The sequence below is a fragment of the Neovison vison genome, chromosome 2 (assembly GCF_020171115.1).
Source record: "Neovison vison isolate M4711 chromosome 2, ASM_NN_V1, whole genome shotgun sequence".
In the NCBI taxonomy this organism is placed as follows: domain Eukaryota; kingdom Metazoa; phylum Chordata; class Mammalia; order Carnivora; family Mustelidae; genus Neogale; species Neogale vison.
The window spans coordinates 201,160,836-201,175,767 of NC_058092.1; the positions used below are offsets into that span (position 1 = coordinate 201,160,836).

The following is a 14,932-nucleotide window of genomic DNA, read 5'->3' on the forward strand; positions in this document are numbered from 1 at the left end:
ATTATTTTTTCACCACACCCAGTGCTCCATGCAATCCGTGCCCTCTATAATACCCACCACCACCTGGTACCCCAACCTCCCACCCTCCCACCATGAGCTCTTAAAAGCAGAGCACTTTCTCTCTGCTGTTAGAAAAGGACATGAGAGACCGGAAGTAAGAGTGGACCTGAGAATGAGGAGGGATCCATGGGGAAGGCAGGTGGCTCCCTACTGACGACTGACGTCCTGCAGGGAACCACATCCTGCCGCCGAGTGGAATGAATGTGGAAGTGTGTTCTCCCCCAGAGCCTCCAGAAAGGAGGGAGACCCTGAGCAGAGGACCCCATCACACTATGTGTCTGATTCAATGTTGGTGTGGTTTTAAGCCACTAAGTGGGTGGCACTTTGTTAGCCAGCGTTAGAAACGTCATCTGGGTGGAAACGCTGTCCTTATGGAGGAAAGGCCTTCCTTCTCGGGCACAGCCAGAGCTCCCACCTCTGAAACCTCCGTGCCGGCGGTGCCGCCTGCTCTCTAGACTGTGCCATCTTCTTCTTCTTTTGGTGTTTTGTATTTGTAGAAATAGAGTAGTGTAGTGACTTCCAAATTATTTTGACCGTGATTGTTGGTACAAAACATTTTTTACATTGAAACTCCGTTTACTCAGAAACACAACTGAAAGAAAAACAAATTCCTCCAGAAGACTTAATCCTTAGGATGTCAGATGCATTCTGACATCTTCTATTTTATTTCATTTTTTAAAAATGTAGCTCATGACTCACTACCTCAGTTTGTTCACTGGCTTTTCCAGAGTTGGAAAATCAGTACAGTTGGCTGTGCTTCTGTAGTTCTATTTTACTTCTTAAACTTTTGATCACATGTTATTTAAATAATGAATTTGTGGTTAGGAAATATGTGTTCATGGTAAAAAGGGTGTAATGGTTGGGAAGGACCTCCACTGAAGTCCTTGTTCCTCACGCCCAGGGGCCCTGGTCTCCTTCCACATTTCAGAGAAAACCGCTGTTAGGAGCCTTGCAGTGTGCACCCTTCTGTTGATGAGTAGTCTGCATGGGCCAGCACCCAGGGCATGGCTGTCCCCTCTGCCTGTCCCTCTGTGTCCCCAGCGCTGGGCAGAACAGTCCCTTCTGCTTTGCTGTATGACCACCTCGTGTTCCTTTCTCTCAGTGTATTGACTCAGTCAGCTCTGGGCCCACAGGCACTGGGGTTATGCCAGGCTCCCCCAAACAGCGCTTGCTGAGCAAACCTGTTTGTGCATATGTGTGAGGATGAATTCTGAAAGAAGAGTTGCCAGGGCAAAGTGAATGTGCATTTGTAGTTTAGTAATTGCCAGATTGCCATCTTATGGAATTTAGCAGTTTGCTTTCACACCAGTAGTGTAGAAGCATGGATGTTTTCCCACATTTTGCCAACACAGGTATCAGGTGATATAAAAAGAAAAAAACGAGCTTTTTTCTTGTTGTTGCTGATGGTATATCTCATTGTAGTTTTAATTTGTAGTTCTCATTGTAAGAGAGGCTAAACATCTTATGTTTGGAGAGCCATCTAAATTGGGAAATCCTTTTCCCATTTTTTCTGTTGAGTTTGAGGTTACTTGTAAACAGGAGCCCCACTTATCTCTTACCCTCCTTATCCAGTCGTTTTTCAAACTGCTCCTGGCTTAAAAGCAAATGAACCCAACCAGACCATTTCTTGTGGCCCCGATACCTGTTGATGTTAATCAGATGGGTGAATTCACTTTTGTTGGGGGCCTGAGCCCCAGATGTTTAAAAGTAGCCTTGTCAGTAAAGGAAAAGAAGACCCACTGAGGGTTTACAGCAGAGAAGGAGGGAACGGTTGGTAGAGAGAGGGAGGTTGGGAAGTAACCTACTGGAAGGAGCAGGGAAAGGACATGATGCAAGAAGAGAGCTGGGGAAGGTCCGGCTGGTGTCCTACAGTGAGAAAGTCCCTCTGATGTGAAATTGTTAAGTTCCCGGCATGAACGGAGAAATTACTTCATGAGTCTGTCATGATAGCCCTTTCTGTGGCAGCAAGCTCTCGCAAAAGGAGATGCCAGCTTCTACTAAAGCTATATGGGAAGTTTTCCTTTGGTTGTTTTTGGCAGCATTGGTAAAAGAATTTAAAACAGTGAGTCTGATAGGAAGGACGACCCTCAAGTGACTTGAGTAAATTGTCATTCCTAAGAAATACAATCAACTGGGTTTAGGCCTAGATGCAATCCAGAGGTTTGTTTGCATAATTGATTACGACATCTTAAGAAGAGGGGATTTTTTATGAAAATTTTTTTGTACTGAGATTGCTTTACATTCCTTTACAGGACCAGAAAATCTCTTGTTTGAGAACCAACAAAGAGCTTCGGGAACACAGGGCTTTAGTTCTTTCGACACATGGGAATGTTCTCATTATGAACATTTACACTTACTTTTATCAGCAACATTCCTGTGTGGTCTGATCTTATAGAAGAGAGAGGGTTCTCTCCTTTTTCCTTAAGGCAGACTGCTTAAGGCAACTACCTGCTGACTCATAGCCTCCCCCATGCCACCCGGCTGCTCTCCTCAGGATGAGCGGGAGAGCTGTTTAGTGCTCCAGGCCTCTGAGAGGGGCCTAGTGTCCCCTGACCTATCTGGACCTCCCCAGCTGGACCCTGGCACTGTATTTGAACTGTATATCTAGGCTGCATTTTGTTCTTGCTGTTAACGATCAATCCAGTCTTCTAAATCCTCATCGGTAGGTTGATAAATTTTACTCAGTTTGGTACCAGCAGCAAGTTAAGCTCTTTAAAATTGTTTATGCTGTGCTTTGGTGATCATTTGACATGTAGACTGGTCCTGAACTTCAACATGGGCTCCTCTTTAACTGGAAACAGCAGGAGCCTCTTATGAGATCTACGATGGCCCCACAAATCTTGCTTGTTTTCTCATTCTTATTGGAGAAGGAGTCTGCCAGGATAAGAAATTTGTTGGTTTGTGTGTCTGTCTGTCTGCATTTATTTATTTATAAAGATTTCATTTATTGAGATAATGGGGGAGAGAGAGAGAGAGAGATGAGCAGGGGGGAGGGGTAGAAGGAGATGCAGACTCCCTGCTAAGCAGGGAGCCTCATGTGGAATTTGATCCCAGGACCCTGGGCTGAAGGCAGATGCTTTACTGAGACACCCAGGTGCCCTTGTTGGTTTGTGTTTATATCAAACAACAGAAAGTAGATTTTTAAAATTTCCTTGAAACCTTGTGATCTAATGAGAAGAGAAAATTTTTCTCTATAACTGGGAGGCTTGTTGAGGCTTGGACATTACCTGTTGAAGGTGTCTCGTGATACCTTCACGAGATTAGACAGGATGAAATGAGGACAGGGACACAGAGAGAGGATGCTGAGACTACTCCTTTTTCCTGAATAAGCAGATCATGGGCTTAGGACTGCTGCCACCAATTCACAGGCATGATGCTTTGCTGCAAGTTGCAAGTACCCAGGTGACTGTGTGGGTTCCCAGGGGTCCGCCTGAGACATGGAATCCATGGGGAAGTGATCCCAGCTCCTGCTGTGGGTGTGGACCATCTCCCTGCTTCCTCAGTGCAGGCTTTGTTCTGAATATTTTCCACATTCAGTTAGAACATGTAGGTTCTTTGGTGACTCAGCAGCTGTGCTAGTTGAGTACTACTGCATGGTTTTAGCACACACATGCAGTGTGATATCATGTAACTTCTTGGGCCAAGTTTCAGGTTGAGCTGGATTTAAAGTGATGTTTAGTTCTTCTGCTGGGGAACAGGAAGAGTGGTCCACTGAAGCCCTCAATCTGACTGCCAGGCCTGGCTTTCTCCCGACGTGAGTGCATTTACTGGGGAGGGCTGATGGAGAGAGCTTCTGGACAGTGGTGCTGCTGGCTTGGTGGCTGGTCCATGGCAGGGGTCCTGTAGCTTCAGTGCCAGGATGAGGGTGTGGCCCTGGGGGATGGCGCTTAGCGAGACTGGGGTGTTTTCCTCAGCAGGGGAATTGTGGGGCTCCCTCGAATGAAGGAGCAGGGCCGAAGGCCACTTGAGGAGGCCTGGGGAAGGTAGGGTGGGGAAGGTAGGGAGGTAATGTGGGCTTGCTCTTAGTACTGATTTCATGTGGCTGTTCAGGTTGTGTGGGGCAGATAGGCTGACTGTGTTAGGAGGGAGGAATGCATTTATGTGAATGCATATGGTGCTCCGAGGGCCGTGGGAACTCAGGAATGTGCATCTAGAGAAGGCTTAGCAAGGAGTCTGCAGAGGGAGGCTCAGGTATACTCTTCCTGTTTCTTTCCACTGTGGTGCTTCTTCACCCTCCTGGAGCTCCTTTCTCATTTTGGCTTGTTTATAAACCCTCAGGGCCCTTGCTGTAGGTCGTGACACATTCTTTCAAATTTAAATTTTCTTGGTTCTTTTTCTTAATTCCCAATCCCATGATTAGAACTCTGGGGAACCTTCTGTGCTCACCCCCATCCTGGGCCCCAGGTTGAGTTAAGGATTGATGGCCCTGTGATCAACTAGTTTCCCTTCTGTGTAAAGAGATCCGGTGGGTAGCAAGGTTTCCTGGACCCAGTGTGAGGTGAGTAGGAGAGAGCCCTCACATCCAGCCACCCTGATTAGGATTACCCCCGGAACGAGGTTAAAGAGTGCCAGGTGGGGAAGGTAAGCGCTGGCAGGGATGGCCCCTCATATTTCTTTTGCATTTGCATATACCATCTCTTACTTGGTTTCCTTCTTTCTTCTTTCCTCCCTCCCTTCCCCTTCCTTCCTTCCTTCCTTCCTTCCTTCCTTCCTTCCTTCTTTCCTTCTTGTAGGCTTCCGGTGTGGGGCTTGAACTTATAGGACCCGACCCTGAGATCAAGAGTTGCATGCTCTTCCGACTGAGCCAGCCAGGCATCGCCCCCCTGTCTAGTACTTGATATCTTGACTATGTATGAACTAATTAAATTTAGATGCTCAGTGAATAAGGATCACTGAATCTGCAGGAGGTTGGTGTTGCCGCTTTAGAGTCTCAGATAGTTCTTGGCTACGCTTTAACCCACACAGAACAAAAGAGTCCTGTTTGATTTGTCTCGCCTCCGCACATCAGGACCTTAAATATGTATTACTCAGCAAGCAGTTGGAAATAGCAGGTGTTCTTAGATTCTCTGTCCATTGCCCTCCAGAAGGAGGTGGTGTTCACCGTCCCCTTTGCTCTTTCCTCTGAAATTGACCAGGGGTGTGTCGTTGCAGGCTGGGGGTTCTTCGTTGGTGTCGGCTCCGGTGTCCGCCTTCCCTCGCTCTTCTGTCACGCCGTCCAATCAGGACATCTGCAGGTAACACTCTGCTTCACATGCTGGAGTGGTTCATGTGACATCCCGGAAATAAGCATTAGTGTCTGCAGGTTCTCGATTTTCCATTTGCTCGGTCAGTATACCTTTGCTGTAAACAGCTGGCTCAGTTTTCTGTGCTGTTTTCTCCCCAGGTTCCCACCCAAGTCTCATTTCTTCCCTTCGATGTCTGTTCTCCTTTAAGATTGTTTTTACTTTCTGTGCTTTTATTCCACTGTTCTCTGCATGCAGTTCCAGGGCAGTGTGTTCTGAGTGTTGTCACCACAGTCCCGTGCAGTCTGCTGTTGTCTTGAAAGCTCCTCCAGGCCCGAGTTCTCTGACACAAGGGCTCACTGTGACAGTTATCTGTAAAGACACATTGTCTAAGAGAAATTCCTGTGGTTCTGAATGGGCCCAGGCCTTGAAGCCTGCTGACAATACCAAAGCCAGAAGAACGCTAAAGTTCTCAAAATCCCTAAACGATGTGGGTGAGAAGGCCCAGGATACTGTGGAAAGTTTTGACTACGTGGAAAGAACTTGCTCCGAAGGGAAATTGATCCTCCCTCCAGATCCGGGTCTGAGAATTAACAGGTTTCATCAGAAGGAAAAAAGAGCACCGCATCACAAACCTCTTGGCAATTCCAAACATTCTTGTGTTTCCTCCCTTTCTGCCCATCGGTCAACTGCCTCAGAGGTGGACGCTGGCAAGGGGGGCATGCATGGCCCTCTTTTGGAAGAGAAAGCGGATGGCGATGCTGTGTCCCGGGGCCGGCGACTGCTCCAGTACCTGTTCTCGCTCTCACACGGCTCGAGCGCCAGCAGCCTGCACAGGTTCCAGGAGCTGGAGAGCCGTGCCGCCCACCTGCACACCACCAAGTCCTCTAGTGGGCTGGCAGGGAGCACGGGCTTCTACTCTGATGAAATGGGAGACGACGATGTCTTTGAGGACAGCACATCTGCAAAATGGAAGAGCAAGGTCCTGCGGGCGCCCCTCTGCTCAGTGGAGAAGGACAGTGACCTGGATTGTCCTTCTCCCCCCTCTGAAAAATGCCCCCCCATCTCTCCTGTGTCCACGTCAGGGGATGCCTGCAGGTTGGTTTGCCAAGAACCAGTGTTCTGGCCAGCTCTGCTCCCCATACCTCGGTGGCCTCATCTTGCTTTAATATGTGAAGTTTCAGGAAAATGAAGTAATGGGCAGTAGGTAGATGATTGTGGGTTGATAGCTTCCTCCAGAAGAGTGGAGTATTGGTGTCATTTGACAAATTTTTATGAGCTGGGTCCCAAATAGTTTCACAGATGACAAATGAGGAAGAAGCTACACATATTAAAGGCCAAGCTGACTCTTCTCAACCAAAAATAAGTAGACTTTGCTTAAGGAAGAGAGAAAATAGTTATCTCCAGTTTGCCAGCTCAGGATCTAGTTGTTAGGCACTGGCTGCCCCTTCCAGCCTCATTTTTACCCTTTGTTCCAATTGCAACACAGCGTGAATGGGAAGAGGCCGGCCTTCTGCAGTACCTTCCTTCCTTCTTTTTAACTCGGATGTGGCCACCTCTGCCCGGGTCCTGCCTCCACTTCCCACCTTTGTCTTCCTGTGTGCAGCATCCTTGTCTGGCCTCTAGAATCTTTAAGAATCTGCTTTTGGTCACCACGCTCACGCTTTTCCTCTTCCAACCTTTCCCTGGGCGCCCCTTCCGGGCCAGCTGTTACCATTTCTAACAGTTGGATCAGAAACTCCTCTCACAGAAACAGAGAGCTGCAAGCATGGCCAGGGCTGGGGCCCAGCTCCTCTCAGGCCAGGTATCCCTACCTGTTCTTCAGCAGCTGGAACAGATTCTTCTGTGTCTCAAAAGTCTCTTAAGTTCCTTGAGGTTAGTGGCTATGTCCTCTTGCATGCACTCTTAGAAATCACGAATGATTTAAAATTCTCGTGTCCTCAAAAATGATTTTAAATTCTTGTGTCCTCAAAAAAGAAATGGCACCTTCTAATGGGGTTTATAGGTCCAGGAGAGGTCCTGTGTTTTCGCTGTGTACTGTCTGCGGGAGGCCGGAGACATGTAGTGTGGTGTGCGAAGGTGACATCTGTGATTACCGCCAAAAAACAAATTCATCATCTTTTTAAGTCATTGGTATTTTTGGAAAGTAGAGTGCTGGTTCCATTTTACACGGAAATTTTTCTTCTAATTGTTTTAACATGTTGTGAAGGATGCTTCCGTGTTGCCTTAAATTTGGCTTTCGGTGAAGTTCTTAAATCTTACCAAAAATGACTGCTTTGTCATTTTTTATATTGTTTTTTCCTCTCTGATGCCAAATGCCATCCAGACTTTCCATATTGTTGCGGTAAGCTAGAAGCTTCTAGTTTGTAGTCACTGTCCACATCCGTGTTTGTGTGTTTTGTGCCTGTGGTCCTTTCTGTGATGTTTGTTGAAAGTTTTCACTAGGGGACCAACCCTCCCCTGGAGCGTCCTCTTCTCTGGCACGCGGGTCTCCTGGTAACGCCTGGCTCTCCTCTCCCCGCAGGATCTGCCACTGTGAGGGGGACGACGAGAGCCCTCTGATCACCCCCTGCCGCTGCACGGGGAGCCTGCACTTCGTGCATCAGACGTGCCTGCAGCAGTGGATCAAGAGCTCGGACACGCGCTGCTGTGAGCTCTGCAAGTACGAGTTCATCATGGAGGTCAAGCTGAAGCCTCTGAGAAAGGTACACGGCAGGACACCTTTGGAAGTGCCCTTGCCTCACTGAAATGAGGGCCCGGGCAGAGTCAGCACCTCGGCGGGGGCGAAGCCTTGGACTCCTCTGTCGGAAGTGGGTGCTGGCATATGCATTCCTGCTACGGGCATCATCCTTTCCAGGTCTTCTTTCCCGCTCCTTCCTCTTGGGAAGAAGCTCTTTCTAACCCTTCAGTCCTAAGGTGTTTTTCCGTCAAACTAAGACTGCTTTCTTGTCTGTGTCAGTCGTTTGGCCGTTGATCACAGACTGTTTTGTGACATCTTAGCATTTAATTTTATATGTATTAACTGTTCGTGTCTTGTCTCTGATTAGGACTGTATATTATTAGACATTAGTATCTCTCTTCTGCGCAAAGCACATAGTTACTTGTTCGGTACCTGTGATAAGTATTTGCCAGTCAGTAAGGGGAGGGTGGGTGGGAAAAGAAAGGAACCGCAGGCCTTATGGGAAATGCAGCTCTCTTCATGCCCCATGTCATGGCTCCCTCTGCACGGAGCCTCGTTTGACTTGTGCCTCCTGTGTAAATGGTTTAATGTGTTTGTTTATATGCCCAGCAGGTGAGGTTTTATTTGGAAGAGTAAGACTTGTTCTTATCTCAGGCTTTTGGAATGTGTATTCAAGGACAGTCACACAGTCAAATCACAACACGTGACATTGCCAAGTGAAGGCTAGATTAAGTGGCACAGAGCACGTCAGACATTCAGAGGAGGAAGTATGGGCTATAGGCTGGAGCCTTGGGGAGGTGGAATGGTGGTTGTGTCACAGAATGTTTGGGTGTTAAAGCCGTTTCTGAAGGATCAATAGGATTTGGAGTTAAGGGAAAGGAGTTTAGAGAGGTCCGGTTGTGTAGAGAAGCATACACCAAAACAGTGTGTGTGAGCATTGCGGGGCAATGTGAAAGGCTTGGACTGAGTGTATCTTAGGAAACAGTAGGAGATCAGGGAGCAGGGGGGATTTTAGGAGGAAAGCCAAAAGAAGATACTATATAAAACCATAGCAGAAAGCATTCACGCTGTTGGAGAAGGCAGATGTAAACTACTTGAAGAATGTTTTGCCCCATGGAGACCATGTGATTTATTGGGTACCTACTCTGTGCTGGCCTCTCAAGTGGGCCTGTAGCACTTTGACCGATGTAGATAATCCATGAGACTCTGTTCTCAGCTTGTCCTGCACAGATCTCTCTGGAAAGATGCAATGACTAGGGCTGGCCAAGGATATGTAGAGTGTTCACACTTTGTTCTTTTTCTCTACCCTTATGTGTTTTCTTCTGATTTGGAAAGCAGTAAATGAAAAAGAAAATCTGGCTCTTTGGAGTAAGTTAATGAGCTCCTAGAGGAGATGGGACTGGCAGAGCCTGCTTATACCAGCAACTCTTAGCATCGGTTTCAAGCTGTTGCTGCCAAAGTAGCAAAGGACCAAAGAGTGAGCGCCTCCCGCCATCACCTTCACGATGTAGTGTGACCCATCTGCTAGTGTGTCGTGGTGTCATCAGCCCTCCTCCCCTTGCCCACACCAGTCAGTGAGGCAGGGAGGTCTCGTGTATGCCACCTGGGTCGGGGGCCAACATGCTGTTTTCATCAGGATTGAAACCATAGAGGCCTTCAGCTAGCCATGGGCTGTCTGCCTGCAAGAATAAGCAGACAGGAGGATTGATACCTGGTTGTGGCTCATAGCTCATCTTGATCCCAGCTTCTTTTCATTGCATGAAAAGTTGGCTGTCGACAGAATACCAGTGCCTGGTACCTGCTTGGTTTAAGGAGAATGACGTTTGGTATTTGGGAAAATTCATGAAGTCTGGGGAAAGGGGGGGGGCAAGAAAGCCAATCTTACCCATCTACAATGCTCTCACCCCCATTGTTGCCCTTTCCATTGGGGTCCTGCACCTCATGCTCTGTGTGTGGTCTTTCCAGTGGGAGAGGTTGCAGATGACGGCCAGTGAGCGCAGGAAGATCATGTGCTCGGTGACGTTCCATGTCATCGCCATCACCTGCGTGGTCTGGTCCTTGTATGTGCTCATTGACCGTACCACCGAGGAGATCAAACACGGACAGGCAACAGGTATGTATGTGCTCAGGGTGAAAGATGAGGGCAGCGTAGACATCCTGGATAACACACAGGGGTTTTAGGATTGGGGCATCGTTCCAGATCAGTTTTTAAGTCAGGCTTCAAATATCTGGATTTCTGGAGTGGGGGCATCAGTTAAGAGGCACCAAGCATCCTTTTTGGATGTTTCTCTTGCTGTGGTGAGCACTTCTTAAAAAACCCAGTCAGAAGAGATCAATCAGGGAGAAGAGAAAAAGAGAATCTCCTGGAAGAGCAGCAGGATAAGAGAATGGACACCCTCTGCCTCCCCACTTATGATGAAGCAGGATTTGATGAGTAAAGATTCCATTGGTTATGTGAAGGTCAGAAGTTGTGTTTTATTTACTTCAGGTCTTAAATTAGGTCTGTGGATAGGCTAACCAGGTTTTTCCCCTTCCAGGAATCCTAGAGTGGCCCTTTTGGACTAAACTGGTGGTTGTGGCCATCGGCTTTACCGGCGGACTTCTTTTTATGTACGTTCAGTGCAAAGTGTACGTGCAATTATGGAAGAGACTCAAGGCTTATAACAGAGTAATCTATGTTCAGAACTGTCCAGAAACAAGCAAAAAGAATATTTGTGAAAAGTCTGCACTAACAGAAGCCAACTTTGAAAATAAAGATGGACATGGAATCTGTCATTCTGACACAAACTCTTCTTGTTGGACAGAACCTGAAGACACTGGAACAGAAATCGTTCATGTCTGATTTTGTGGAGGAGTAGTTTTCCTAGGCATCGAAGAACAGCTGAAGGAAATTGTTTACTGCCAATTGTGTACCTTTTCTTATGTCTTTTAATAGCATAGACCGGGCAGGTGACTGTTTTAATGGCTTCTCTTTTTCTAAACCCTCCTTAGTGAATCTTCTGGGAAGCCCTCACGTTGGCTGTGCAAGGCCGGGTTCCACTTCTGCCAGCATTTGCGTGGGAAGGGAGGTCCCCGTGATGCTCTGTGATGGGTTGCTGGCTGTTCTGGCCCATGAGCAGAATGAGAGAATAAAATGCCAAACCCAAGGGAAGAGCAGGAGCAGGGTGGCACCCTGGCCTCCAAGCCTGGCCTCTCCCGGTTGGCAGCAGTCCCTACCCTGGCATAGAGTGTTTGAGAATGTCTAGCAATGATGAGAGGATTTCCTCCTCCCCAAGAAGAGCGTGGGGAGCCGAGCCCCTCTGCCAGTGCTGCCACTGACCGTTTACCTGAGCAGACGGGGCTGTGGTGCTCTCTGCATGGTGGCGAGTGATTCACTAAGCAAACAGCACTTTACAAAAAGAGAATCTTTATTTTGTAATATGTGTGTCCAGTGGGATTGACATTTAAAAGAGCGTCTCATTTAGAAGCCTTCCTTTCATTATCTCTTTTACATTATAATAGATCTAAAATCCTCTTTGCCTTATATATTCTAAGAAACCTGACATCTACTCTGTGTCCATAAAAGGGACTTGTGGCTCTAAAGCAAGGACAAACAGATCGGAGGCTTTTTCCTAACATTTCATGGGAATTAATGGATGCCGCATGGCAATTTGAGCCTAATTCTTATGGTTTCAAGCCTATTTTATGACAAGTGTTTATGTCACGGGCCTTCCCCAAACATTTCTTTTTGGTCACCTTCGAAAAAGAAGGTTTTGTGAGATCTAAACGAAAGGAAGCAAGCGAGTAATTAGAACAAAACTGAATATTTAAAAATGACTCCTTTCCAGACAAACCTCTCCAGTTTGTGAGGCTTCACTGAAAGAGTAAGTGTGCACTGCCCTGGCCTGGGGCGCGGCCCCAGAGGGTGCTCCTTGGGTGCCTGCCACCTTGGACGGCTTCTGCTTCGGGGGAGGTTCTGTGGATCGCTGGCCCAGGCAGAGAGACAGACGGGCTGGCTCTGGGATGAAGGCCAGGAGTGAGCAGCAAACTGCCATGGCCCATGGTCATTGCCCCCAGCCATACCTCTACCCATTTATCGCCTTAACTGGACTGCACAGAGAGGATTCTTGTGATCAGTTCGTTCTGTCATCAGGGATTATTTCCTGTACCATTTTCATAAGACAAAACCAAAATCACTACCATCAAATGGCCTTTGTCCCTTTAAAAAGTCTGCTTAAAATTCTGTTTTTAAAAATGAGTTTCACTTCACCAGGAAAATAGGAGTCAACTCCAGGAAAACAGGCCAGGAGGGTCTGCAGTGTAACACGAGCGTGCCCGGGTACTTACTCTCCAGGCGACTCTGCATGTGTAAGCCTCCTCGGAGGGGAAGGGTGCCCGGGGGTCCTGCCCTCAGTCCCCTGAACCTTAGCTGACTCTGCTGTCCTGCTAAGAGGATGAAGCAAACACAAGACGATCCCTTTGCCTTTCAGAGTGGAAGTGCTCTGGTTTGTTTTGAAAGCCTCGAGGAGGCTGAAGTGCAGCTAAGCTCTGGGGGAGGGTAGCTTTGTCCTGCCGTCTCTTCCCATCCTGTGTCTCATTTGTTGGCATCACGGACCCTGGTCTAAGGAGCTGCCCCACTGTGGCCTTCCTCTGGCCATCCCCTGAAAAATAGGTCAGCCTGCTCGCTCTCTCCGCCTCCCAGGCTGCATCCAGTCCGTGCCCGTGTTCACTGTGCCCCAAAGTGCAATTACCCACACCCCTTCTCAGCCTGGGGATGGCCGGTAGCTACACAGTATCTGCACTCAGGGGAGCTGAGTCCTGGGCCGGCCCTGCCTGTGCCCCTTAGGAGCTGCCCAGGGAAGGCCCCTTGTCCCTGCCCTCTTACAGATGAGCAGTCATGTGAAGACTGGGATTGATTTTTAAATGGGATTCCTTCTCCTGTCCCTGATGGAACCCCTTGCACTGAACTTGAAAGTCACTAGGTTTCTCGCAGAGAGGAAGGTGTGCTTAGGTAGGGACAGCCTCTGGGCAGCCCACCTGTCATGGCTGGCACCCCCTATGGCAGAGGTGCCTTTATAACCCATGACTGCTGTGTTGCTCCCGTGCCTGACCAAATTCTCATGTGAAACCCTCACTTCTTTTCAGGAAGGCCTAATACCATCTCATCACCTCCACCAAGGTCCTAAAAAAAAGCCTTCTGACTGGGGACGGTCCATCCCACATCTTTCTTTACTCGCCTGGGATGGCACACACATGCTCCCTTGCCTTTTTCTTTTCTCGTAGGTTCTAGTTGAGCACCTCTGACTCCATTCTCCGTCTCTGCTCTAATCACCAACCCCCAGAGATGGACCCTGGAGGCCCAAGCTTTGGAAAGGTGGTGCTCTGCTGCCATCTAGTGGGCACAGTGGATCTGCCAGGGGGTTCCTTTAGTCGTAGCACCTTGCCTTCGAGTTTTTGGGGGGGGGGGTTATTTATTCCCCAGTTTCCCCTTATTCTGCACGTGGCTTTGGTGGGCAGACAACAGTTGGCTGAACCAGAAATGTGGGATGAGCTGGTGGTCTCAGGGCCTGGAGGCTGGTACTTGCGGGGCCAGGCCAGGAGGAGAGGGAAGTGGCTTCCTGGGTGTTGCCAGTCAGCCCTCTCTGATTTGGCCTCTGTTCCCTCAAAAGTTGGCCCAAGCACTTCCAACTTTGGCTGCCAGCAGGAACTTAGTTTTTGCGCCGGAGTTGATTTTAAGAAATTCTGGAAACTATCAAAGGCCTCTTCCGTCTCCTCCTTTTCTGCCTCATTCCACTCTTATTCCAGTCTTATGGGTCTGCTTTTCAGCCTTGCTGGTGTGCCCACCTGATTGCAGACTTGCAGGCCACAGGCAGTGGGCCAGTTCCAAAGCCTCAGGTAGGGCCTGCACATCTGGGGCTGCTGCTGCTGCCCGGTGGGTTGGCTGCAGGGCTGGAGGGGCCCTGGGAACCACAGGGCCAGGAGCCGTGATGCTGTGCATTTGGCCCGAGGCAAAGACACTTTTTGAATACTTTCCCTTTTGAATCTGATTGGAATATGCAGCTTCCCTCTCCAGCCCAAGGAAGGACGGGAACACAGGGAAGTAAAAGCATTTATCTTTGTTTTGGACATAATTAAGTTGTGCAGCTCTTCACCTATTTACAGGCAATGTTTATAGAAAGCTGATTGTTAATAAAAACCAAATTTACACTGGCATGTGTGGTGTAGTTTCTAAAAGGCACTTCACATTGGAAGATTTTCTTAACTTGTGAAGTTTCTAGTTATCTGAATGTCTGGTTTCGTATCCTTTTGTGTATGTTCACTGTTTCTCAGTATTACTTGAATCATTCTCTAGGGGGGTTGTTTGTGTTATACATGGGGGTCTAATTGCAGCAATAAAGCATCTCTTTAAAAAGGGATTTTTGCCATGAAAGTGTTTTCCTGCAAGAAGGCTGGGAACGTCGGCAGGCATTCCAGTGGTTCTCATTCTCCTTTCCCTGATCCTCTGACTTGCACGTTGGGGAAGAAAATCACGCAACCTCTGGAGGTATCTGTTTTCCTAGGCAGGGGGGATGGCTCCCCCAGACACTGGTGGTTGGTTGGTGGGGAGGGGTTGGGTTCGGGAGAGTGTGCGGGCATGGGAGTGAAGACAGAAGTAGCTCACACAGCTGTGCTTGCTTCAAACATCCAGGCTCTACTTGGACTCCGTACCCTGCGAGAAGCCAGATTCAAGTTCAGGGTGTGTCTGGCGATGTGACCATGGAGCAGGTGATTATTGCCTAATTCCCCTTGTCTGTTGAAAAAACTTACTGAGCCACAGCCTTGCTGAATAGGAGAACCAGGGAGGTTTTGGCCATAGCTCAGCCTGGCTGTATCTCCCAGTCTCTGATGGGGCCTCCCTGAGTCATGGTGGTGTCCTAGGTCCTTCTGCCTTGAGACTGAAAACCGTTCACAGGGCTGTGTGTGCCGAGGGCAGGCACCTGCCTTTATCTGT

At 48.5% G+C, this 14,932-nt stretch overlaps 1 protein-coding gene across 3 annotated transcripts in view; it reads left to right on the forward strand.

The window, feature by feature from the left end:
* MARCHF8 (membrane associated ring-CH-type finger 8) overlaps nt 1-14,154 on the forward strand; it is a 124,397-nt gene extending 110,243 nt beyond the window's left edge. For 2 of the 3 annotated variants that reach the window (XM_044240031.1, XM_044240032.1), the window contains exons 4-8: nt 5,212-5,294; nt 5,541-6,380; nt 7,807-7,987; nt 9,928-10,075; nt 10,500-14,154. In XM_044240031.1, coding sequence (XP_044095966.1) covers nt 5,212-5,294; nt 5,541-6,380; nt 7,807-7,987; nt 9,928-10,075; nt 10,500-10,804 — 1,557 coding nt within the window. In that variant the 3' untranslated portion in view covers nt 10,805-14,154. The remainder of the gene's footprint in view (nt 1-5,211; nt 5,295-5,540; nt 6,381-7,806; nt 7,988-9,927; nt 10,076-10,499) is intronic. The other variant, XM_044240033.1, reaches the window with a different exon arrangement.
* Nucleotides 14,155-14,932: the final 778 nt, after the last annotated feature.